At 42.8% G+C, this 27,488-nt stretch overlaps 1 protein-coding gene across 1 annotated transcript in view; it reads right to left on the bottom strand.

Annotated features, from left to right (window-relative positions):
• AOAH (acyloxyacyl hydrolase) overlaps positions 1-27,488 on the bottom strand; it is a 176,446-nt gene that overhangs the window by 18,580 nt on the left and 130,378 nt on the right. Inside the window, exons 14-19 of the mRNA XM_081534203.1 lie at positions 20,286-20,322; positions 19,389-19,463; positions 11,086-11,258; positions 3,141-3,199; positions 2,997-3,056; positions 1,603-1,699 (exon numbers count right to left, since the gene is read on the bottom strand). Of these exons, the coding sequence (XP_081390329.1) occupies positions 1,603-1,699; positions 2,997-3,056; positions 3,141-3,199; positions 11,086-11,258; positions 19,389-19,463; positions 20,286-20,322 (501 nt within the window). The remainder of the gene's footprint in view (positions 1-1,602; positions 1,700-2,996; positions 3,057-3,140; positions 3,200-11,085; positions 11,259-19,388; positions 19,464-20,285; positions 20,323-27,488) is intronic.

Below are 27,488 nucleotides of genomic sequence, written 5' to 3'. Positions count from 1 at the left end.
TTAATCTTGGAGCATTATTGGAGCCCCACTGATTAAGTTTTAATGTGTGTATGGATCATCTGTAGATTACGTCCAGATGCAGACAGACTCTCTGATTAGGCAGGTCCTAATTAGGAGTGGGGCCTGGGGCTCTGCATTTATAACCAGCCACCCTGGTGTAGGGATCCTGTTTATTCTGAACTGTGTACTGAGTGGCCAGGGTATGACAGAATGGTACTCTTTCCTGGGGGCTGGTTATGTTCCAGGCATGGCATTTAGGAGGATTATACATTATTTTACACAATCATCACAAAGACGTGTTATGTAGATACAGTGTCTCTGTTTCCAGGTCTGGAAAGGAGAGTTTGAAAATGTTCAGGGAATTTCCAACAGTCCCAAAGATAACAAATGACAAAGCTAGAGATTACTGTGGAAATGAGAAAGTCTCTAGTGAATGCTAGGCATTATTATATTTTTAAAAACTTTATCTACATTCAGGGTTGGTGATGCTCAAAGATTACTTAGTGGTACATTTGTTTTCACCAGGAATTCATTAATGAGGCTTTACCTCTGCATTTTAATGAGAGGTTATTTATCAAAATGTCTCTCCCCATGAGGGAAATATGTATCACCTAGGCAGGAAATCTAGTTAAGAGAGATCAGTCTAGTTGAAAAGATGTTCAGAATTGAAGTACTAGAGTCTACAATGCAAAACATGTCAGCTAATGCAATATTTGATAATTCATGATGGTCATCTGCTTCATCCCAGATGCTTGGGCTGGGGGAGTTGGTGGTGGAGAGATAGAGATGATAAACTCCTTATGAGAAATCATCCATCCTTTGCTCATACTGCAAAGCTTTTCCTTAGCATCATCTCAGCTGGCAGTCAAACAACAGAGGCTTTTGTCTTGTATAACAATTACTTAGAAATGAAAATGGGACTGAAAGGATTAAAGTCAATAGATAATAATTTTTCAGAGTCAAGATGTAAAGGATAAATCCAGTAATCATGCTTGCTTTCTTGTGACCACTCATCAGTGGCCCCAGTGTTTGGAGAGAGTGCTAGAAAAGCAGCAGCAATGTTCTTTCCAGAAAGCTGGGATGTGGTTTGTCCATTTTGCCATAGGCATCTGAAGTCCCTCCCTTTGAGACTCTGATTTGTTTCATCATGTGTGGGGGCTGGGAATCTGCCTTGCTTTGAGTCCTTAGGGAATCCAGTGCCCATGAGAAGAGACATGAGCTTATCCCTCAGGCCTGTCACACTCATCCTTAGCCCATTCATAAGCAGGGCATTACTAAACTGTCAAGAATAAGTAAGATGATTTCACAGACCTGTTGACTCCCAGCCCAGAGCTGTTTCTGACTGGTCACTGGCTCTTTTGGTGCAGGGATTCTAAAATAATGGTGAAATAAGGAGGTGATGCTAAGCTTCCACCTTTCCTGAAAGAGTCTCATACTTTATTTCTTCCAATACTCAGAGCTATTAATGTGTCAGGATGGACAACAGTGACCCTGTCCACGCTACTGCCTGTTCGCTTATAAACAAACACCTCGCCCAGGCAGGCTCTAAATGGTGGCTGCTGCTTTTGTCTTGGGTCAATACCTAAACCAAGCAAAACTTACTTTCTTCGAAGTCGAAATCTAAGTAGAAAAGGTCGAAGTTCGTAAATTTCTGGCTGGTTGCAATTTTTTTCAGCGTTTTGGAAAGTTGTTCTGCTCTCTGAATACAAAGGAAACAGGGAGAATTTCATGAAACCTAGACTTGGGCTTTAGGGAGATAATTCAGGCAGAACAAAGAAATCAATAGTTCCCACTCCCACCCCCACTGCAAGTCATCAGCAGAGAGCAGCTCTGCGTATTAAATTCTGTTCATGCACAAATGGCCAACGAATGTACAAAACTGTTAAAATTCATTAGGAACCAAATCAGTGCAAATTAAAGTAATAAGATACCATTTTCTCCCCATGGTATTGTCAAGGAAAAGATGAACAATCGTGATAATAAAGAGTATTGCCATGGGATATGTGATTGAGAATGTCAATTTGTTTAACCTTTCTAGAGAACAATTTGGTGATACAGATCAGATCTGGTGTACTCTTTGACCCAATAATTTTTTAGGAATTTATCTTAAGAAACTAGACATGCCACACAAAGACATACATTTTTATATATAAAAAGGTTCATCACAATGCTATATATCATAGTGGAAAATTAGAAACAACTCATATGTCCAACACCAAAGGATGAAATAAACCGTGGTATATTCATGTACTCTGTATTCTAAAATGACTACAAAATTACGATGTGGAGGAATAATTATGAACATTAGAAGGTATAAAACAATACATGTGTTCTGATACTATGCAGGCAAAGTCCTCAAAATAACTAGCTATGAAAGTAACACTGGAAAGACATGCATATTAATTTTGGGTGGTGAGATTTTGAGTGATTTTTGTTAATGTTTTTTGTATTGTTTTACATGCCAAAGTTTTAAAAAATTGAAACATATTTCCCTTGTAAAAACTTTTAAATAAATTCCTTACAAAGAGATTATTTACCATCTGTGAAAGAAATGTGGGAACCTTTTTCAGAGATGAAAGGAAGGCTCTGGGGCGTCTGGTCCTCCCTTGCCTTGGGAGACTTCCAGCTCTGTGTATACCTAAAAAAGTTAGGTATACTCACTTCTCTGACTCTACAAATATGTCCAGGACAAGCTTTCACAGACATCTGTGTGTGTGCATACATGCATAATGTGCATCCAAGAGAGAGGCACACACAGAGACAGTGACTGAGAAACATGGCAAGATGACAGGCTTAGTGAGGCAGAGTGGGGAGACAGGGCACCCCACATTCTCTTGGTTCCTCAAGCATCCAAGAGTTTGAATTTTTTTTTTTTTTTTAATTCACCAGCTTGGAGGCCATTGCCCTGCCAAAACCCCATCCCTAGTGAAAATCCTGCAGCAAACACAGGGAGAGAATGCTCAAAGATGGGATCAAAGGACCCGTGACAGCCCTACCTCTGAAGTGAGAGTCCGCAGCGTCTTGTTGGAAGACATCCAGCCGCGGCAGGGGCTGACCTGAGAGCAGGAAAACACTTTCATTACAGAAGAACGGTGCAGGTCATGGGAGCATGGCCTTGGAAGAAGTCAGCGTGAGCTCACCTGGAGACAGTTCAGGAAGGAGTAGAAATGCGCGTAGGTCACGTCCTTGTTGAGCTGGCCTGGAAAACAGAGGGACCTGGCCTGTGGCATGCACTCAGAGATACAGCAGCCAACTAGGGACCCTGATGGGTGATCCTGCCTCCCTTGCAGAAGGCTGGTATCCCCAGGGATCTTCCCGGGTTTTGCACTTGGTATTGCTCTTGAGGAAGCCTAGGCTTTCCTTCTTTTGGAGCTCCCTAGAAATTGAGACCCAGAGTTGGGGAGAAGCCCTAAGGAGTTCACTCCCATCTTGAGCTCTTGTCATGAGCTAGGGCAGGACTCCAGGGAGAGGGATACAGGGCACCGTATGGACCAGAACACCACTAACGAAGGACTTGGCAGGCAGTGGCTTTCTCCTGGCAGTGTTATCAAGCATGGGGCCCAGGGAGCATGCAAGGTGTAGTTGACCAAATCCTTTTGTGTTTATGAAACACTGAAGTCTGACCTGATTAAATAAGTATTCCAATTATGACAGGACAATCAAGTGTCTGAAGGTCTGATCATGCTCTGTTTTATAGTTTGGTGAACTGAAGTTTTCCACAAGTGCTTGGGCAGCCATCGAATGGGAGCGGCTAATATGTTATAACCTCTTCATGGCCCACCAGTTCTCTTACTTGAGCCCTCATTAGTAGACAGGCTCTATTTTTGGTGCTTTTGGTGCAAATTAAAGAAGCATGTAAGAATAAAGTGATAAGCACCAAATGCAAGCTCATGCAGAGTTTTCCAAATATCAACTGTAGACCCAGAATCTGGGGGCATAATTTATTTTCTCTTCACACCTCCCACCACTGACCCTTCCACCATATCCCCTGCTCCCCCACCACTTCACCCCAGAGGCAATTCAACTTTCATGCTGTAGCTGGGACACAAAATCCAGGCTCTCCCACATCTCAGGGGTGAATGACTGATGTCTTATCCATTAACACTTCTCTCACGCCCGAAAAAATAAAGGAAAATAATAGGGCCTATCTCGGAGCGAAGAGAAAGATTGAAGGTGATAGAACACAGTCTTATTTTTCACTTATACCTCAGATCAGTTAGACTGAAAGATAGATTCAATTTTCTTGTCGTAGAGGAAAAATGTATTATGTCTCTGTGTGGGTGAGTGAATCCCAGGACTGGAAAACCGCAGGCTTATTATCGCCATTAAAGTCACAGTGACATGCGGGGCCTTCTCTGTGCTCCAGTGCTCCAAAGGTGTCTGTGTTTTCATATTTTAGATGAATCCCAAGCCACTGGCTCTTGTCTTCACTTTCATTTATGGACTCCACATGGAGCTCTCAGCTCTCATCTTTCTCCAAGATCCTGCTCTCCATCAATGAGTCTGCTTTCCCTCTTGTGTGTGTGTGTGTGTGTGTGTGTGTGTGTGTGTGAGTGTATTTTTGCAATTTGCCTCCTTTCTGTGTGTGTCCCTGCCTGTCTCAGCCTAGCCTCACTGCAATGACTGACACCTCCAACCTGCATCTCCATCCTTAACTCTCCACTGCTGGGAGGCCTTGGCTCTTGCTGACCCAGCCCCTGAGTGCCAGCCTTCCCTCTGCCATTTTGTTTCTTTGTTGGTACTGGGGCCCTGACAATCTGCTTGGCCCTGACCCTCACCTGGTGGCCTCTCTCTCTCTTTCCCCTGCCCAGTGGCTGAAGTCTCTTCAACTTGCAGGAAGTGGCACCTCATGTCTGACCATAAGTAACCCTTCTACACTCTCTTCTTCCTCATCTGAAAGATTGGACTTCACTGATATCTACAGGGACTGGAGTTTATCCTGCTCCTGGATGCTGGAGAACTCATCTGCTGTCTCCCCTGTGGGGGCTAAGCTGATCCATAGCCTTGCTGCAACCCAGCTTACTCCCCTCTTCCTACTGTGCTACTGCTGAGGTCCCAGCACACGTTAGAATGAGACCACAAGGCATGTCCTCCTTCTGGATCATCTCCCAGTCCCTGTTCCTTCCCCTCTATCTCCTGTCTATTCTGGTTCTGTCTCTAATCGGATCAGGTAGATGAAGAGGTTCTTAGGTGAGTAGGTAGGTCTGTGGACAGGATGAGTGAGTGAAGTTGCTCAGTCGTGTCCGACTCTTTGTGACCCCATGGACTGTAGCCTACCATGTTCCTTTGTGGACAGGATAGGGGCACATTAACTGTAGTTAGAAGATAAATGGGAGAGATGTAATGGGTTGGTTTCCCTTATCTCTGGTATTTCTGCCTATTAAAGGTTAGAGTGTCTGGGTCTGGTCATGCGGAAGGCTGTCTGAGAGTGCTTGTGATGGGCTTATGGTTGAAAGATGGAGAAGAAGGAAAATGGTTTTTATGCTTTTCTCCACTGATTGAAACTGTCAGTTTGTTATACGCTCTTTCTTTTTATGTATTACTTTTTATCCCTGTTACTTTAATGGTATTTTTCCATATCAAGGAGCCCTGGTATAAAGACTGATCCTAACTGAATGTTATACCTACATGCAAAGAGGTGGTGTCTACAACTCCTTGTAGAAAGTAAATCTGATGAAGAAAGGTGGTCATAAATGCCCAGGACAGGGACAGGAGGGATGTCCCACAATAGTGGAACAATCTGTGTGTGTGTGTGTGTGTGTGTGTGTGTGTAAGGGTTGGGAGCCCATGGGTTGGGCCAGTGGATACGCTATAGTCCCTCTTAAGATAAAAGGGTATCTTCTACCCCAGCTGCTATAGTAGCAGCTCATGTCTCAGTCATGTGTAAGTCCTTTAGAGCAGTTTTTGGAGTGTATTTAATGTTGGGACCATAACTGAAATTTTGCTACTAATAAATAAAAATAAAATTTGGCACTAATAAAAATCTAGTACCAACAAAGATCAGCCACACCTTCATAAAGTACCATCTAAGCGTGTTAAACCTTGGTACAACCACATTAATTTAAACAGAGATAAAGCTAGTAAGAAAATGGAAGGTGGGGTATTTTAAAATGCATTAGGTTTCAGTTTAAGGAATCTGCCTGCAATGCAGGAGACCCGGGTTCAATCCCTGGGTTGGCAAGATCCCCCGGAGAAGGAAATGGCAACCCACTCCAGTATTCTTGCCTGGAAAATCCCATGGACAGAGGAGCCTGACAGGCTACAGTTCACGGGATCGCAAAGAGTTGGACATGACTGAGCGACTTCACATCACTTCACTTCAGTTTAAGAATAATTGAGGCAAAATGAAGTGATTGCAGATGTTTTGTGGCAGAGGCCCTTCAAGGAAGGCCATATGGCAGATATATTTGTAGCCAGCGCTCCCAGATTTCTTGACCACAGTCTAACCCTTTGAATAGCTCCCAGAATGCTTCTACAAGTGTCATTGGCCCCAGTATAATTTTACTGTCAGGATCTGTATAATCTTTTTCCCAGTGTAGTTGTCTTTTCCCTTTCCTTAATGGACAAGGACTTCACCTTAGTATCATCTTTAGATAATTGGTATCTCAGACATATTAACAGAAAGATTGTCTTCCTCATAGGCTGTGCCTGAGAGGACACATTCCTGGTCAAATACAAACTTTCTCAAAAGATCTATGCAAGTAGAATCCTAATGTGTGAGACCTGCTTTCTGGTAATTCCTCAAAAAGACAGAACATTCTCATCAGGAATTCTAATTGCTAGTAGTAGAGACTGTGGGGCTCTCACAGCCGTTGGCAGCCAGGCAGTTCCTGGGTGGTGATTCACAAACAAAGTTAAGAGGAATGATGGTAAGGAGGGTGTCCTAGCTCCTTCTTCCCTGGTGGGAGTTAGCTAGACACCCATTCTTGTTCTGGGCCTCCACTGCCTGCTGATCTGATGCTGTGGCATTTAACCTCTTTCCTGAATAGATGGGCTTGAATTCCCACTTGTACTATTGAGGTAGCAGAGAATGTAATCACTGACCTAGGGCTTCTTCCCCAATCCCTTTTGCTCCCTGGCCTCTTTCTTAATCCTTAAGGGGAGGCTAAAGCCAAGTTTACAGATTATCATCATCATCATGTTTCTTGCCTCAAAGGCAGAAATAAATGGAAACCCCCCTCAATTTCTTGTACAACCCTGAGCACTATGCCCCGGGAACCAGACTCAGGTGTTTGGCTATTGATTAAGATGAGATCCACCCTAACCTGGGCAGAGCAACCAAGCCTTGAGACTGACCCAGCATTAACCTGCTTCACTGCTGGTTCCTGTCTTGCAGGAATGAAGATCCAAAGATTGGAGGTGGAGCAGGAACAGAATGGAGACAATATGAAGGCAGCAGCCCCCTACTCAACCTTCTCATCTTATGCGAGTTAGGAGCCTGCCAGAGGAGGAATGAGGATGCTGGGTAATCCCACCTACTTCCCCAGTCTGTCTAGGAAGGACCCTGATGCTTCTTGAGGAATTCAAAACTTATTTTCCATGGCAACCAGACAGCAGGGATAATTTCAGATATGAATAATAACTGAAAAACATTAGAAATTTTAGGTGGTTTCAACTTTCTCCCTAATTGGATCCCCCTCCCCTGCCCCAACACACCAAACTAGGGTTGTTTATATAGAACACACTTGTTCCACCTTTTCCTTTTGTGCTGTGAAATGCTAGTCTAGATCAGCAGCTGGAGGGAGGCTGTTTGAGGATAAGACAAAGCCTAGAGCTAGGTTTCTCAGCTTTAGTACTGTTGACACTCCTGGTTGTGGAGGGACTGTCCTGTGCATTGTAGGATGTTTAGGAACATCTTTGGATTCTAACCCTTGGATGCCAGTTGCACCCTGTATCTCCAGGTGTGATATGATAATGGGTGGGGTTGGGTGGGTAGTCCCTGGATGAGAACCACTGGCTGAGAGAATCCTCCAAGTGATTGAGTCCCTGATCAATCACCTTTTCCCTTTCCTTGCTCTCTTCCAAATTACATGGAGTCATTTTTAAATACTATGGTTGAGTCAAGGGAATTGCATGGCATATCTGAAAAAACTTATGGATACAGTCTAACTGCAGTTCATGGAAAGGGAATGGGATTTGAAGTCAGAAAACCCAAAGTCAAGTCCCTACTGGTGTGATGGAGTAAATTGGGAGCACATTTCCCCTGCCTCCAAGTTCCCTTCCCTAAGAATTTCTTAGCATGGGCGAAATCTAGAAATCTGAAAACATCTGTTGTGCTATGCTTAGTTGCTCAATCATGTCTGACTCTTTGCAACCCAATGGACTGTAGCCCGCAAGGCTCCTCTATCCATGGGGATTCTCCAGGTAAGACTACTGGAGTGGGTTGCCATGCCCTCCTCCAGGGGATCTTCCGAACCCAGGGATCGAACCCAGGTCTCCTGCATTGCAGGCGAATTCTTTACCATCTGTGCCACCAGAGAATCTGAAAACATCTGTTAGGGGAACTGAAATTTTCATCCCCCATGACTCAAAGAGATACTCTCAGCCCAAGTGGTTGTCCTTCACATGTCCAAGGCAGCCCAGAATGGAGTAAAATTCACTGTGTAATCACACAATCATTTCTTAAGGGTGTGATCAAAGCCATGTGAACAGGTGGAACATGCTTTCCTTATGAGAGGCTAAACTGTTTTCCTAGACAATAATAACATTCATAGTACATTTCATAACTGAAGAAGAAAATGACTTTAGTCTCATTGGTAAGGAGTGTGGTATGTGGCTATCTATTATCATCCCCCAGCAAGGGGAACTCAGTGAAGGGATCAGAGCCCTTTGAGAGCTGGTTAAAAGGTCCCTGCTCTTTTCTTGTGTGGGGAGGGGTGGAACTTGCTGAGGGAGGTGGTAGGGAGGTTGGATTAAACAGGAACTGCAGGAAGAGGACACTAGAGGACTGAAAAGACACAGGGATGTTACGGATGTAAGGGAAAGCTCTCTCCTCCATTCACTATGGAGGACACAAAGGAAGGAGTTTCAGGTATCCCCCCTATGAATTGCTTATCTGAGTCACAAGAAACTGCTTGCACCTCCAGGGTTGGTCTAAGGAGGCAGACCTGGCAATACCAGGGAATGTACAGTCTCTTTCCATGAGAGACTGGCACAGGTGCTGTCGATATGGGGCTGAGATGATGGTCCCCAGGCCTCTTCTTGGAGAAGGCAATGGCACCCCACTCCAGTACTCTTTTGCCTCGAAAATCCCATGGACGGAGGAGCCTGGCAGGCTGCAGTCCATGGGGTCGCTAAGAGTCGGACATGACTGAGCGACTTCACTTTCACTTTTCACTTTCATGCGTTGGAGAAGGAAATGGCAACCCACTCCAGTGGTCTTGCCTGGAGAATTCCAGGGACGGGGGAGCCTGGTGGGCTGCCGTCTATGGGGTTGCACAGAGTCGGACACAACTGAGGCGACTTAGCAGCAGCAGCAGCAGCAGGCCTCTCCTTGTAGATGCCTCTGCGAGAGGCCTGAGGCCAGTGCGTCCCATCTGCCCTTTGCTTAATTTTCTCTAGTAACACTCAGACTCCTCTGACTTTTGGAGTCTTTTTCCAACTGTAACCTAAGCCTATGCTGGCTGAGATTTTTGACTATAATGTTCACTGATGGTTACACAGTGCCTTGAACAGGACATGGCAAACAATGAGTATTTTTTGAAAGGACATTCTTCCCTGAAACACAGAAAAAGAACCCTGCTACACCCAGGCGGAGAAGGCAATTGCACCCCACTCCAGTACTCTTGCCTGGAAAATCCATGGACGGAGGAGCCTGGTGGGCTGCGGTCCATGGGGTCGCTAAGAGTCGGACACGACTGAGTGACTTCACTTTCCCTTTTCACTTTCATGCACTGGAGAAGGAAATGGCAACCCACTCCAGTGTTCTTGCCTGGAGAATCCCAGGGACGGGGGAGCCTGGTGGGCTGCCATCTATGGGGTCGCACAGAGTCAGACACGACTGAAGCGACTTAGCAGCAGCAGCAGCAGCTACACTCAGGTTACATATACAATAAGCTGTGCAACATTTGGCAAGCTATGCAACCTTTCTGAGCCTTAAGTTTTTTTCATCAATCAAGTAGAATTAATAAAAACATTTATCTTACAGAATTGTTTTAAGGATCAGTAATGGCAGCTCTTCCCAAGGTGAATTACTACTACTTTCACAATCTTTGTAAAGCATCTGGAATGCTAGACATGCTATTAGAAATTTCCTGGAAATTTAAAGCATTTCAGAGCCAAGGACTCCAAGAATGTAGAAGCGGGGAACAAGGCTTCTGGAGGACCGTGTTCTATAGAACTCCCAACTGGCCACCAGGGTGCACAGAAAGTGAAAGTGAAAGTTGCTCAGTTGTGTCTGACTCTTTGCGACTCCATGGACTATACAGTCAGTCCATGGAATTCTCCAGGCCAGAATACTGGAGTGGGTAGCCTTTCCCTTCTCCAGGGGATCTTCCCAACCCAGGGATTGAACCCAGGTCTCCCACATTGCAGGCAGATTCTTTACCAGCTGAACCATCAGGGAATCCTAAGAACACTGGAGTGGGTAGCCTATCCCTTCTCCAGCAGATCTTCCTGACCCAGGAATCGAACCAAGATCTCATGCATTGCAGGTGGATTCTTTGTCAGCTGAGCTACCAGGGAAGATTCAGGGTGCACAGAACCGTTAGAATTCTGGCCACCAGGGGGCACTCACCACTGAGGTCTGGAAAAATCCTTCCTTTGGACTTGTTTGTCCCCTGTCTGTCTCTTATTTGGGTTTCATTGGCTCGTTCTGTGTTCTGTATCTCACCTTCAGTGAAGGAGTTTCCTTATTTAAACTCATACCTTTCAATTTGTCCAAATTCTTTACTAACCGTGTCTGCCCTGTGTGACTTTGATATGGTTCTGGCCACCTTTGGATACTGACCTTTAGATCCTGTACCTGAGTACTCTCTCCTTGATTGGTTCTGGTGGCATTTTAGGTGTATTTTTATACAGTTGAGCTACATATATTTGAACTACGAATATACTGACATTGTTAAAGAGTAAAAGGATCTCTGATACCAAGAGGATGATATCTGTTGTGCAAATGATCCCAGAGAAATCTTCCATCTGGTAAGCCATATAAAATAACATGACTGCCATTTGGCAGGTGGGAATCTAGATACTGCAGAGTCTGCATGACCTTGGAGTACAATTTCTCAGGAGTGGTCATTTCTGGGAAAGCATCAATATTCCTGTTGGCAAAAGAAAAAAGAAATATCTTAGTAGGTTATAAGGATGCTGCTGCTGCTAAGTCGCTTCAGTCGTGTCCGACTCTGTGCGACCCCATAGACGGCAGCCCACCAGGCTCCGCTGTCCCTGGGATTCTCCAGGCAAGAATACTGGAGTGGGTTATAAGGATAAATGCATGCAAATACACTTCCCTGCCCCCTGACACACACACACACTGGTTATTTATTTGCAAAATATTTCTGACTTTTGGACTCCCTTGTGCTTAGGAGGGCCACTGACAGGTCTGGCCTAAGAGTTGTGAGCAGAAATGACATTTGTCATGTTTGGTTGTATGAGAGCCTCTAGGATGCCCTTTCTCTTTGCCATGGGCCTGAACAATGTTCTAGAAGGCAGCTGCTCAACCAATGAGTCCTGGAACAGAGCTCCATGGTGATCCCTGATGGACAATGTAGTGTGAGTGAGTAAATATTTATTGTGTTATGCTGTTAAGATTTTAGGGGCTATTTGTTCCTGCAGTATAACGTCACTGATCCTGACTATTGCACACAGTTAATGGAATCAAAGGAGCCTGGTACTGCTTATTATTTGTTTGGCGCTTTGAGATCTGCAACTTGGCCTTTAAAATTTTTCACATATGTCATAGTCAGGGAAACAGACTTTCACTGAGAAATGAAGTGACATTATGTGTCCACACTATATCCTTCCTTTCTGCACTAAATATGAACTTTCATGAATTTCCTGATAGACTGCTGGTCCAGGCTATACCCCTGCAACAATATCTGTCAGCAGACAATTCAAATTTTCATCACTGCCTTTCTCTACGTGGTAGTGCTTGTGCTCTATAGAGGATATTTTAAATTTTATTTTAATCTTTTTGTTCCATAAAAGTTAGTGAAAACAGAAAATGAAAGTACTGAAAGTAGTTATAAGAGCATGGTCCTAAAATCAAAGAATTTAAGACAAAGATGTAAATCATAAGTGAATTAAAAGTAGCAAATCTTTAGCTTCAATCAGACATTTATTGAATTTAAGCTGGTTGATTTATTTTCATTTGGCTTGGAAAAGAGCAAAGAACAAAGATAAGAAATGTACAAAATACTAGAAATAAATCTTTGAAAATTTCATTTAAATCTCCCTTCCTTCTTTTCTTTGTTTCTCTCTTTTTTTCTTGTTATGTTTAAAAAGCAAGGTACAAATAGGGATTCTAGAATAGTTTTTGGATTTAATATATAAGCCTACTGTTGTTCATTTTTTGCACAACTGATTTTTGTACAAGCCTTTAGTACACATCAAATTTGACTTAAGATACTAACCTGCATTAACCTGGGAGAGAATATAGAATTTTCTATGATTTTCATCTACTCTTTAGGCTTTAAACTGCCTGTTGTTAATATAAATGGAATCATGTTTTCTAAGTTCTTAAAATTTCAGATTTACCTAATGATCCTGTCTATGGATTGAATATCATCCCTCAGACTGTGACCTTATTTGAAAACAGGGTCTCTGCAGATATAATCAGTTGAGATGAGATCATACTGGATTAGGATGAGCCTTAAATACAATCATTAAGGTCTTTTTAAGAAGAGAAGAGACACACACGTAGGGAAGAAGGCCCTGTGATGCTGGAAGTGGAGGTTGGAGTGATGCTGCCACAAGCCAAGGAATGTTGAGGACTGCAGGGGGCCACCAGAAGGATGAAAAGACAAAGAAGGATTTTCCATAGATACTTCAAGAGGAACCTGGCCCTTCCCACACCTTGATTTTGGACTTTTAGCCTCCAGCACTGTGAGAAAATGTTTCCTTTGTTTGAAGTTACCCAGGTTGAGGTATTTTGTCACTGCCACCCTAGGGTGTTAAAAGCAGATTCTAAGCCAGAAAATTAAGTTCATGACTCACAAGTTGGACCAGACATAAGAGACATGGGAAGAGGGAATAGAAAGAAGTCCCTAGGTGTATTCAGTATTGTCACTTTTAAGGGACCCGCTCCTAAATGGATATCGGTGTTGTCATTTTGGAAGACATTTTTCAAAATGTATCAAAATTTGAAATTGGCTTAACTATTAACCTTGATTGACATTTCTCTTTTGGGAAGTTGTCCTTTAATAATGTTTGCACAAATGTGCAAAAATGTACATACAAATATTGCAGCATTTCTTGGAGTAGAGTAAAATTGGAATAAACTAAAAAGCCTGGCTACCTAAATTATAGTACACCCATGCAGCCATTCAAAGGAATGAAGTAACTAGAAAAAGGTGATGGTTGCACAACATTCTGAATGTACTCAATGCTACTGAATCATTCACTTTAAAATGGTTAATTTTACAATATGTGAATTTCATCTCAATAAAACAATTTTTTAAAAGAATAATCTACATGTATTAACATGGGAAAGACTGCTAAAAAGTATTGTTGATCGAAAAGAACAAATTGCATAGCACTAAGCATAATAATATTTCATTTCAATGAATATTAATCAGCCTGTAAGTTAGACTTTGAATAGAAAAAAAAATCTGGATGCAAATATAGGAAGCTGTCTCTATTGGTTAGCTCAGAGCAGGCTTGTGGGGGCTGGTAGGGAGTGACTCGTGTAACTCTCCTTTCCTAAACCCTGCATTATTTGAACTTCTCACTACAGATGTTATTTTGTGATCAGAGAAACAATCCAAATGAAAGGGGTCCTCATATTATTTTTATTCTTTCTAAAATAAGAAAGAAAGCTAAGTTTTAATGGGAGGGGCAGAAAACATTGTCATCTTATGTCATTTCCTCTCTACCTATTTCACTTAGCCAAATAAAACTTTTGCATTGTTGCTATCCCAAGGGTGACAGACTGACCATGCGTGTGAGGGTCAAATGGGCCAGTGTGTGATGAGCACCATGTCCCCATCCAGAGGAAAAGGTGGAGCAAGTCTGATGTTTGGGGCGTTTGTTGCAGTTGGAGTATATGCTTCTACACTAGGTAATGAGTTCCTTGGACTTTGTGATAAAGAGATAGGAGGAAAGAGAAAAAGATGCCCATTTTACAAAACCCCAGTATGTAGAATAAAATTCTATATTTATGGTTTTTATTACTTTGGGAAAAATTATATGGTTTTATGAACAAAAAGGCTCCGTAACTTACAAAAAAAAAGTACTCAGAAGGATTTGAGAATAGGTTGCCTACCTACTAGGGGTAAAAGACTGGTAAGGCTTGATTTGCAGATGTACAACAGCACTAGAAGGACCTCAGTGTGTGGAGGGGATTCGGGCTGCCCTGTGGGCTTGTTCAGACCAGGAGAATCCACCCAGAATAACCAGGTTTTACCTTCACTGTGTGTTTGGAGTGCAACAGCAGGGGAGAAACAAAGCGAGTTGGGTATCTGTGTCCTGTCTTCTGTCAGTGGTAAAGCTAGCATGCACATCTATTAACTTTTGCCTTGGCATTTCAGGTTTTGTTTTTTTCTGCTGATACAACAGCACTTTGGCACAGAGCAGTTATGCTGAGCTAAGCCTCTCTGACCACCTAAAAGCGAGATGAGTTAAGAGGGAGGAAATTCTCCCAAACTCCCTCTTTAATGATTCTTTTTTGGTCAGAGACACAACCCTGATGATAAACAAAGAACCTCAGCTAATTTGCATTTATGAAAGGGCACCTCACAAAACAAGCAAGCTTAACCAAAATGGCTTGAAGTCAGAATAGAAGCCGTGATGTTTCTGCTGGAACAGTCTCCAGTCATCTTTGCTACATCACGTACACCTAGATAATTTACACATGTGGATTGCCAGGTATACTCTGTTGTGTGCATAGCAAGCTCAGGCAAGTTCAGAAGGGTCTGAGTGCCAGATGGTGGGTCACCTCTTCTGGATGCCATACAAGGTCCCTATGACTCTGTATCTGAAAAATTCCCAGTGGCATTTTTACCTGTGTACTCTTTCTCCCCTGGTGATTTTTGAGGGGACTTAGTACTAGCATTTTAGTGATCAAAGAGTTCCCGTGGTTTGGGAAACACCTCCCAGGCCTTGTGTGCATGCTAAGTCACTTTAGCCGTGTCCCCTTCTTTGCGACCCTATGGTCTGTAGCCCACCAGACTCCTCTGTCCCTGGGATTCTCCAGGCAAGAACACTGGAGTGGGTTGCCATGCTCTCCTCCAGGGGATCTTCCCAACCCAGGAATCAAACTTGCATCTCGAGTCTCCCACACTGGCAGGCGGATTCTTTACCACTAGCGCCAAAGGCTAGTGGTTGCCTTTGACAACCACTAGTTGTCAAAGGCTGACTGGGCTGAGCTGAAGTTTGAAACCTCCTCCCCAGGAGGCTCTGGAGCCCATGTAAAATCCACTTTGCCATCTTGGGTTTGCCTGCCACCACAGTGCCTGCATCCTTCGTCACCCACTGGTGAGCTCACCCCAGTCATTCGTGGAGAGGTGAGGGGTTGCGGGGACAGAGCTTAGGGGAGAAATATGAAAACCAGATTGAGAGACATGACGCTCATGCCAAGAAAATAATGAAAGAGAGAACGGTGCCCAGCACATGCTCTCACACGTCATGACCACAGGGATGGGCTTGGAACAGACGATGAGCCTTGCCTTTGGGGTGGCTCAGACTTTGTCCTCATCCTAATGAATTGTGCCCAATCATGCAAAATAAACCTCATGACTTGGGTGCAGGGCCAGCCACCATCATTTCATTAGCCTGGCAGGTGTTTCAGACAGATTGCACCTGGTTGGTGGCAGGTGTGCCCCTTCTTGAGGAAGAAGGCAAACAGACTGCAGAAAACATTGCCCAGAATCAGAGCAAGAGCCCAGAGACTTGTTGTGGTTGAGTGTTCAGATTTCACCCACAGCTAGCTTTTGTGCTTTTGAAACATCCAGGTAAGAGAGGGCTTCCCAGGTGGGGCTAGTGGTAAAGAATCTACCTCCCAATGCAGGGGATGCCAGAGACACAGTTTCAGTCCCTGGGTTGGGAAGATGCCTTGGAGTAGGGAATGGCAACCTGCTCCAATATTCTTGCCTGGAAAATTGAGGCAGCCCTTTTCTCCAAGCCCACTGGTTGTAACCACATTATTGACTTCCCACCCAAACTCTTTGAAGAGAACTGTTGACATAGACCAGGAATGGGGTGGGGACTCACTGGACCTGCATTACCTGATGCATAGAGGTCCTGGGGACCTTAAAAGAGGATGTTGCCTGGAACATCCTGGCTGGTTGAGACCCTCCTTATTATTCCCTTGGCCACCCAAACTTCCACTGAGGAGGCTGGGAGAGAAAATTCCTCTGAGCAGGAGTTCTGTCCCTTCCCTTCTCTATTGGTTTTCTACCCTTGATTGGATGGAATGGGTTTTCTGGCAGCCTGACTCCTTGGAGTCTGTGATCTATCAGCACCTTGGCTGCTTCCTCTTAATGCAGTGCTGACCAGCTGTCCTGGATGACATCTGAAACAATGGCACTGCAGAAAAATGCTTGGGAGCTGGCGACACAGACGACCTCTGTAGGGTGGCCCTAGCTCTCTCCATTAGGTAAAAGATATTCAGTTTATAATTTCTGGATCCACTCTGAAAAATGGAACTAGATCCATTTCTGTGGCTAGTGTTATGTGCTTATATATATATATATATATATATATATATATATACATATACACACACACACACACACATATATATATATCACATTTCCAGTAACTATGATATTTTCAGGGATGTCGTGTTGGGATACTGGGGAAAGTTTGTAATCACCCTTGAGGAACTAAGGCTCTTGAGGCCACCCTCATTTCTCAGTGCTCCTATTGCTACCCAAGCCTCTGCTGCTGTAGTTCACTCATACTTGCCCTATTTCCAGAAATTTTTTCTGTATCACTCACATTCTGCAGTTTTTGAAGGCAATGATAGCAAAAGCCCAAGGAAGCTGGGTTAGTTTAAGCCAAATCAAGTAGAGTTACAAAGACAAAGCTAAGTTTGTCTATTTTACCTTTCTTCTAGAATTCCTGATGCTAAAAGCTATTTTCCAATCCTGACCTTCATTCATTTAACAAGTACTTATTACCTACATGAGTAGGTAATAGAAAGAATAGAAAAAGAAGCAGAGAACTAGCATCATCGTTAAAAAAAAAAAGAAAAGAAAAAAGTCAAGCAAATATCCTAAAAGTTTTTTTAGGACAGACTTATTATGCAATTCGTTTCTGGCTTGAGCTTTTTATGAAATCACTTTGCTCATTTTGGGTAATCTCCTCCACCTTGATGTTCTGGCAGATGGGAGGTATAGTTGCCATCTGTCTTTATTTTTCTAACCCCTCCACAGGATGTTGCAAAATGGGCACCGTGGGGACACCCCACACAGCCAATTCCATTCTTTCACCCAAATGCTTGCTGTTTATTTGCCCAGACCCCTGGCGGGGAAGGAGGCTGGCACAGGTCTCTGGCTGATATCTACCTGCCCTTTGGCTCCTTGGAAAAGGAAAAGCAGAGCCAGGCTGGAGGGACCTCTGCGTGTGCAGCTTCTGCTGAAAACATGCAGTTTCAGGGATTTGGGGCTCTTGGACTTAAAGTCTTTCTGCAGATGTTTTTGTACTCAGTATAACCAGTTTGTTCTCTATCCCCTCCCGGGGGATAGGATCCAGAGATTGGAGGGGCACTGGCTGATCTGACCATAGGCTTTTTCTGTTCTGTATTGGAACTGGGGGCTGAAGCTCATTGCTTTACCTTTCATAAGCTCTTTGAGGTCAGGGATGGTGGCCTCTTTGCCATTGTATCCTAGAGCCAGGCACAGAGCTTGGCACATTATAAGTGGTCAATACATACTTTTAAAAGCACATGCATAAAAGAAAGCAAATGAGACAAGTGTGGACTGTAGAAAGAACATAGAATTTAGCCTGAGAACCTTGTCGGGCTCTCATCTTTGCTCCTCACTAACTATAGAAGTAAGTTTCTTAATAACCTTGCTGAAACTGTTTTCTTGTTTGTAAAATGGAGCAATAGCACTTGCCTCTCAGGGCTGCTGTGGGGATGAGATGATACCATGAGAGTGGTGAGGCTCTTGGCTCATGGAAGGTTTTGAGGGTGTTTGCTATTTACTGGTGAGTACCAGGTGGCTCATCACAGAGCTAACTTGGGTCCCCAGAACGTAGCCTTGGCAGACTTGGGATTCTGGGGAGAGTGGTAAACCAGCCTAGGGGCTGCCAAGGCAGGGCACATGAGCATCTCTGGATTGCAGCGTGGAATCTCCTGCCTTGAACTCACTTCACTGATTAGTTCTACACCTCCTTCACCATAAGAGTTCTGAGGCTGTCATGGAGGTATCCATGAGGGCAAACACAATTTCATAATATTCAACCATGTTTTTAGTACAAGCTTAAAAAGCTCTTGGTGAGTGAAGTATAGAAAAGCAAAAGGTGGGCCTGCTTCTAGTACCTCTTGGGTCAGAGTCCAGCTCTGCCATCCGTCACTAATTGGACGAGTCATGTCACCTCTCTTGGCTTTGCTTTTCTCTTTTCCAAAATGTTGGGTGGGTGGCTACTGGGGAGTTGTTTTAGATCTGATCTCACCTTCTTTTTTTTTTTTCTTTTTGGCCATGATCACAGGACAGATGGCATTCACATGTGCGGCATATTCTTAGGGGTGTGCGCAGACTTTGAGAAGCCTTCCAAAATGTTGTGGGGGAACGAAGGCATTCAACATTTTGAAATCACTACTGATATTAGCAGTTTAGCAAAACCACTTTCTTACTATGGGCCATGGGCACAAATAGGATTGGCTGTGAATTATGTGTAGGTTTCTTTGCAAAGCTCTAAGTCTATGCTATCTCAACCACACGAGTAAGTAAATCAGAAGATGAGTGAAGAAGCTGTTCTTATGGGATAGCTGTGATTTGCTTTATTTTATTTCAAAAATCACGCTTCTCAGTCTTGGAGTTTTGGCTAGCAGTAGCACATTACTTGTGATGTAATTCAGAGTTGATCATGACACACCCATTTGTTGTGAAGCAGAGCAAAGAATTAATGGGATCATAGATTTTTCAAAGGGTCTTTCAGCTTTACAGGTTGATTCTATTGAGTCGACATGTGTCCAGGACTTGTTGAGAAAGGGAAGCACGCTACTGTAATGGAGTGGAGATGAGGGGAAACTCAAAGAACCTTCCAAACATTTTTTAGTAACTCACCCACTGCAGACATCATTTCCAATCATGGCATATATGACAATGGCTGGATAGTCCAACATCTGGTTCCTAGATAAACTGAGAAGCCATAGATGGAAGTTGAATATCAAACACTTGGAAACCTAGCTTTGGAACCAACATGTGAAACCAACCAACCAACCAACCAAATGTGAAACCAACCAACCAACCAACCAACCAACTAACATGTGAAAGAATCTTCAAATGGCCACCCTCTGGGTAACTTTTGCTATTTTTCTTTCATTCTAGGGTCTCCATTCCCACTTCCCCTCTTCTCTATAATCTTTAACCCACTTCTCCATTAGGAAAAGACCACATAAATACATATGTACATTTAGACATTTAGAGTAGGTTGAAGTCTCCAGTAGGGGGACATGCTACCATCTTTCACAATATTTGTCATCAGTAAACCCAGATCAGTTTCCTGAGGTACTTATGTCCAGATGTGTAGGACATTATGACAGCTGAGGACACAGTCAACTTTGAAAAATCAAGGGTTTCTCAAGGTTCCTATTCTGGACACCCCAGGCCTTGCTAATGAATTTTAAGTCAAATATGAGCAAAAATTTGTTTTCTCATTCATAAAGCAGGAATAAGAAACAGTCTTCTTTTTGTTTTTTTCAGACACTTGGGCCAGACCTAAGTTTTACCCACTTTGTATACATTTTTATGATCCTTTTGAAAGTATACATGTAAATTAATCACATCCTGTGGTCACTGGCCCAAGAAGTGAAAATTTCCCAGTGTTTGGAGAGTGACTAACAGGTTATGGAGGTTCAGTATAAGTGGCTACTGGATAACAACAGAGAGTTTTTAATTAATTTTTCAAAACAGAAACCCAACCTAAAAACAACTTCTTATATCCCTCCCTTTTCCACTTACCTTTCTATAAATCTCTCCAGGTTTTGGGAGGATGCACCTGAATAGTTAAAATTGAGAAAATAATTAAAGTTAGTAAATTCAAGCAGCACTATCAGTATGAGAATTTGACTGACTGATGGAAATGATGGAAGTACCATCATTGTATGGTCAAAGGTCATCCAAACCATCATACTGATGGGAATGACTTCATCCTGCAACTTTCTTAATGGGCCTTCTGCTTACTTGGCATTATATTAACATAATCCTAACATTTTTGGATTCACAGGTTTCAAGACATTTATTGAGCATGAATGGGTACACTTTCTAATAAATGTGAGAAGAAGGTATAAATCTATTGAGAGAGACAGAAACTATCCAAAGATTAAGGAGTGAGTTAAGGAATGAGAGGGACTAGGATTATTCGAGAACTGCACATCCCCCTGGAAATCCCCATTTAATAGCCAGTTGGTGTTCCTGCTCACTCCTGAGGCTCCTCCTGACTGGCTGGCCTGTGTGAGATTCAGATTGTAGAGCTGATATATTTAAGCTCCCTTAGTGACACGTATGACTTCCTTCCCCTACTCTTGGTACCACCAATAATGAATCTCTTATATGAAAATTGTATTCATTGAATACTCTTTTTATTGTCAACACTCTGCTAAACACTTATTAGTTCATTTAGGCCTTAGCACCACCGTACGAGGTAGGCATTGTGGATGTGTGTGTGAGTGCGTGCGCTCACGCACACATGTGCGCTTGTCTCTTGCATCTCTTGCATTGGCAGGCAAATTCTTTACCACTGTGCCACCTTGGAAGCCCTAGGCATAGTAGGTCTCCATTTTATAGATGATGAAACTGATGCTCACTTAAAGTGACTTTCCCAACGCCACACAGCTAATCATTTGGAGAGTTGCACTTCAAAGTCAGTCCCTTCCATAAGGCTGAGCTCTGGCTCCCTGTGTGACATGGCTTCCCTAGACTGGGTGCTAGAAAGAGTGGCCCCAAATAAGTTCACTGTTTCTTTGTCCATTGGAAGATAGTCTGCAGTAATTAGTGAGTAATCCTCAGGTGGATGGTACAATTCAAGTGGCAAGGAAGATTTTCCTGTAACTTCTAGCCTTAGAAGCTTGGGGGGAAAGCCGGTGGGTCTCTTGTGGAAACAAATGGGGAAAGGGGCAGTGCACAGCTATTAGGAACTAACTAGCCCATGTCCCCTTGAAACTGTGTGACCATGCAGGGCAGACCTCCTTTTCCACATACAACTAGATGCAAGCTATATGTGCAGCCTTGATGTTCTCTTGGCTGATTCAGGAATGTTAGCATAATAAATGAACATTGCTTTATTTCCTCTCTCATTGTGGTAAAATATACAACACATAAACATAACCATTTTCATCCTTTTTGAATGTGTAATTCAGTGGCATTAAATACATTTACATTGTTATGCAACCATCACCACTATCCATTTCTAGAATTTTCCCGTCATACCAAATAGAAGCAGTCGCTGATAACACCATTCTATCTTCTGTTGGTATATATTGAACTATTCTGGGTATGTCTGATAGGTGGAATCATACCTTATTCATCTTTTTGTGTTGGACTTATTTCACTTAGCATAATGTTCTCAAACGGCCTCCATTTGTAGCCTGTGTTAGAATTTCCTTACTTTTAAAGACTGAATAATTTTCCATTGTATGTAAATACCACATTTTATTTATCCATTCATCCGTCAGTGGGCATTCGAGCTGCTTCTACCACTTGGTTATTGTGAATATGCTGCCTATGGACCTCGGTGTGCAAGTATCTGTTTAGGTTCATTTTGGTTATTGAAATCATTGAACCCTAAGGCAATGCTACATTTAATTTATTTTAGGAATTGTCATGCATTCTTTGTTTCCTTTTTGTGGTGGAGCTTCCCTGATAGCTCAGTTGGTAAAGAATCTGCCTGCAATGCAGGAGACCCCAGTTCGATTCCTGGGTCAGGAAGATCAACTGGAGAAGGGATAGGCTACCCACTCCAGTATCCTTGGACTTCCCTTGTGGCTCAGCTGGTAAAGAATCCGCCTGCAATGCGGGAGACCTGGGTTTGATCCCTGGGTTAGGAAGATCCCCTGGAGAAGGCAAAGGCTACCCACTCCAGTATTCTGGCCTGGAGAATTCCATGGACTGTATAGGCCATGGGGTCGCAAAGAGTCGACACCACTGAGCGACTCTCAGTTCAGGGTAGTATTAAATATGCACATAGACATGCAAATTAATGGCCGTCAGTTCATCTTCACATGGAAGCATTCATTCACCCTCTCCATTCATTTGTTGAGAACCTGCCATATGCCTGACACATACTAAGGAATTAACAGGCGAGTTGGACACAGCCTTTATACCTGAGGACTACCATCTATGGGAGAAGACACATAACTGAACCCTGGAGTAAGGCTGAGTGCAAATCCAAACCAGAAAACTCAACGGGATTTGAGCCTATTATCTCTGCTTAGAGAAGGTGCCAGGTTTTACAACACCGAGTCCTAATCATAGACTCAAAAATACTTCTGGGTGTGAGGTTGTTCTCAAGAGGGAAGATAAGAAGGACAGCCACTGGGAGCCTACAGTGGCTGACTCATCTCATCAGCTGAGCCCTTCATTCAGTGCCAGCTCCAGGACTCTCAACTTCCCATTTTCAGTAAGATAATAAATCAAGAGGTGTTTAATTCTCACTCTGTGATTCTTCTCTTAATGAGAAATGAAAACTCAAGCCATGAGTGGGAAAAAAAATAAAGGGCCAGGTCAGGGATTGTCAATAATTTCCCTCATTATCCAGAGTACAACTGGGAACTGAGGTGCAGAGTACCCACAGAGATTGAGGAAAATGGAAATGAAAACCTGTCATGGCATGCCATATGGAGAGTCCCTCCCTCAGCCCACATCCTCTGACCTCTCTCTGCTGCCAAGACAAAGATGGCAGGCCAATGGCAATGGCTTGAGGTAGATTTAAAAGCAATCACAAACATCCACCCAAGGAGAAAGGAAGTATGCATACTTCTTTACCCAAATGTTTATTTTTTTCTGGTGGGTGTTTGTAATAGGAGCAAAGAATTTTCTTTGCTCCGAAGTTGTTACACTTCCATGATTTCCATTTTCTTTTGGAAATCTCAGTTTTATGGGGTTATGTAATGAGTTTACATAATCCCCATGTCACTTTCTCTTCTGACTCCCCCTTTCCTCTAGTCCTGCTACTCTTTCACCAGCCACGTCATCATTTGGTATCTCTCTCCCTCCCAAGCTCTATTTGCTCTCTTCTCCTGTATGTAGACTTCCTGCAGGCTGCTGATTTTTTTGCTGCTACTGCTACTACTATTACAGAAAATACTTAGTAAAGCAGTTGGAGCTGAAAGATGTGAGCGGGAGAGAAAGATAGCTCCTAGCCTGTAGAAGGTGGCAAAACAAGAACAGCATTCAAAGAACCGGCGATGCCCTTAAGAGGTCCCTACCTGGTCTCTACAGTGATAGATCAGAGAAATGGAAAAGTTCTGACTATGAAATAGGGACATTTAATTTATTTGTCAAGGCAGTCCAATGGAGAATCTACCTGTCATCAAGAAAAGAAAGAACAGGGTCCTTATTGGCCACAAGTCTGAATTTTGGCTCATCCTTTTTAAATAAGGCACTGTACATTGCAAGTAAAGCAGGGTTTCCCATAAGGTCAGTGTTGGTTTTCCTTTCATGAGTAAATTTCAGCTGACAGTTTCACTGCTGGATCAGTGTTGACTATAGCAGCAAGTGCTTCATATTCTGAATATTCAAATCAACTGGTAAGACTCTCTTAACTGTCTTCTAAATAACCTGCAATTTTTAAATTCTGTGCCTGATCCAGATACTTTTGGATTCTGTGGGAAAAGGCCAGGCTGGGATGATTTGAGAAAATAGCATTGAAACATGTATACTGCCATATGTGAAATAGATGACCAGTCCAAGTTTGATGCATGAAACAGGGCACTCAAAGTCAAGCCGGTGCACTGGGGCAACCCAGAGGGATGGGATGGGGAGGGAAGTGTGAGGGGGCTTCGGGATGGGGGACACAGGTACACCCATGGCTGATTCATGTCAAGGTGTGGCAAAAACCACCACAATATTCTAAAGTAATTAGCCTCCAATTAAAATAAATAAAAGCAAAAGATCTAGTTCTTATATGAGAACCTGTAAAAAAGGACTGTAAGGTGCATTTTACAACCTCCGCTATACAGTTTTTTTTGTCAGATAGTTCCAACATTTTGGCATTGACATCTGTTAGTTTTCTTTTCCCCTGCAAGTTGAGATTTTTCTGGTTCCTTATATGCTGAATAATTTTGGATTTTATCCTTGGCATCTTGGATATTAAAAGACTCTGAGACTTATACTTTTGTCTTATTAGGCAATCCACTCAGGTTCAGGAGGCAAGTTCTACCCAGCCTTCTGGGAGGTTGTGATTTCAATGTCCATTCCACTCTCAAAGCCTTTGTAGTATTATTCTGATTAGTCTCAGGTCTGTGCCACTGAGTGGGACCTGGACAGCAGTCTATGTCAAAGTTGAGTTCTCAGAGTCTTTGTTAATGCAATTAAGGATCAGATCTGTGCATGTTCAGCTCAAGATTAAGCCCAGGAGTTCATACACTACTTTATGAGGTTGCTTTCCCAAGTTCCTCCCACTCTAGAAGCTCCTTGGTCCTTTCTGGTTCCTTGGGCTCCCCTCCATCGTCCTAAAGCCCCAGTTTTCACTCCCCTACCCTCATGTACACTTCTCACAGATTAACTCATTATAGGACCTCATACTAAGAGGACAGAGTGGGAAAATGAGCAACAGGGGATTTGCCTTCCCCTTCTGGGAACACAGCTTTTGTCATTAGAGAGGCTGTCCCTGGTGGCTCAGATGGTAAAGAATCTGCCTGCAGTGCAGGAGATGTGGGTTTGATCCCTGGGTTGGGAAGATCCTCTGGAGACGGGAATGGCAACCCACTCAAGTATTCTTGTCTGGAGAATTCCATGGACAGAGGATGCCATGGACTGTAGCCTGTCGGGCTGCAGTCCATGGGGTTGAGTCGGACACAACTGAGAGACTAACACCCTACCCCCCCAACCCCACTCCACCGAGCATTCTAGGCACCCCCTCACTGCTGTCCTGACACTGAGAAGAAACTCCTTTCCCACTTCTAGAGTGAGAAGCAAAGGGTTTCTTCTAACTCCATCAGTTTGTGCTATTCTTCACTCCTGGATTTTGGGCAGTATTGTATCTAGTTTGGAAGATATCAGAGGACAACAAAATGCCAACATCACTGCTGGTTTGGCTGTACTCTTGATTCTGGTTTTCACTTCTGTTTACTTTCCCAGAGTCCTCCAACAGCTTTTCCATACATTCTGTCTCAGTTTTATGGCTGCATTTCTTGGGACAGACAGGGTGGGGTGTAATTACTTCATTATACCCAAAACGAGAAATCTGAATGCATTATAAAGAGTATAAATAGTTCATGAAAAATGTGGTGTCAGACATTGACCTAAAATAAATTTAATAATGTCATTTACCTTTAACTAAATTTTAAATAATGCAGATTTTGCTTATAAATTTAGGAAGCATTTTGAAGAGCAAAATTTGTATAATCTAGTTTTAAAAATCAGCCATGAGAAATTTAAATTCTTTCTTTTCTCTAAAAATGTTGCTTGTAATAAGCAGAAATATTCAAACTAATACATTGACCTCCAACTCAAAATAGTAGGTACTTAATAATTGTTTGTTGTGACAGTTTCTGATGGTGTTTCTACTACTGAAAATGCTTTCAAATTCACAAGTGTGGTTCTGAATTTCTATGACAAACTAGATAAATGATTCCCCAAAACATGTATTTTTAGAAGAATATAATAACCTCCCCAGAGTGGTTCTAATCTACCTCCTAGTCTCAAAACTTGACATAGCTTCACAAGTATCCTTCAGCTATGCTAAACTTCTCTCTCCTTTTTCCCCAAAGATATTTTGCCCTTGGAACATCTATGCACCGAGTCACCATCTCCCCATGGTTTTTGGATTTCTATTTTTTTCTGCAAGGCTCTCTGCTCAAATATATCTTCTCTGAAGATTTCCTCTCCTCCAGGCAGAGCTAAGTGGCTCCCACCTTCAGAAGGCCTCAACCTCCCTCTATTTTAGTGTCATTTTACAAGAACCATAATTTTTTCCGTCTTGTCTCTCTTTTCTGTTTACTTATGATCTCCTTAAAGATGGGGACTTTGTCCTGTTCACCTTTCTGTTTCTAGCAGCTATTGCAACATTGGAGAGGAAACAGAGAGAGCGGTGGGGCAAAATCCAATGGGATGTGAGAGGAAGGGAAGTAAAAGAAAGAGAAGACTAATGGTAAAAGGCACAGCCTAAGATGCTTTGAAACTGACAAAAATCCAGCAAGTTCATTTCAACTATCAACACAAGTAGCAGTGAACTTCCCCTACAATGGCCTTTATCTTGAGCCCTAAACAAAAGGGATTGATTGAAAAGAGACCCCTTAGAACATCAGGAACCCTTGCCATGGACAGTTACATATGAAAGTGTAAGATATTTGCTTCTGAATCTGTCCTCTGCAGGTGTGCTGATTCAAGAAGTACAGAATGAAAATCTTGACCTAACAGAAGAATCTCAAGCATACGCTCATTGCCCTTTGTATTATAATTGTTGTCAAATACGCTACCCCAACTTTGATGTGTTGCCTGGGACAAGCAGAAGCCGGAAAGAGCTGTGTAGATAAATCCTAAGAAATAGTCCCACTGGAATCAGAGTATCCCCATTCTTTAATGATTCTTTGAAATTCCAGAAAGTATTAAAAATTGGAACAATGTCCTCTAATAAAAGGAGGGAAATGTATCCCTCTATATGAGATATGTCACACTAAAATAGAAACTTTTGAAATCACTCTTTCAAAAGTTTCTATTATAGTTAAGTGCTGTATCTTGGAAGCATTTTTGATCTTTGAGAGAAATAACAAGTTTTGATGCCTGTAGTCCTATAGTATATCTGTGTGCATTTGCCTTTTAGATCAAACATCTCAAAAATTGGTATTAAAATCTTTCTTTGTTGTTGTGCTCACACTAGATCATAGCTCCCAAACAGAAATGTCCTAGTTGTTTTGTTATAAATAATTTCTGTTATTTCCTCTCAACATCTTGGGTTGAGACCAAATATTCCACCCAGTGGTTGGGTTCATCAAATATTTACTG

Source organism: Giraffa tippelskirchi, chromosome 10 (genome assembly GCF_054371585.1).
Source record: "Giraffa tippelskirchi isolate mGirTip1 chromosome 10, T2T-mGirTip1v1.2.pri, whole genome shotgun sequence".
Lineage (NCBI taxonomy): Eukaryota > Metazoa > Chordata > Mammalia > Artiodactyla > Giraffidae > Giraffa > Giraffa tippelskirchi.
The sequence above is the reverse complement of the archived record's forward strand: the minus strand, read 5'-3'. Positions and strand labels throughout refer to the sequence as shown.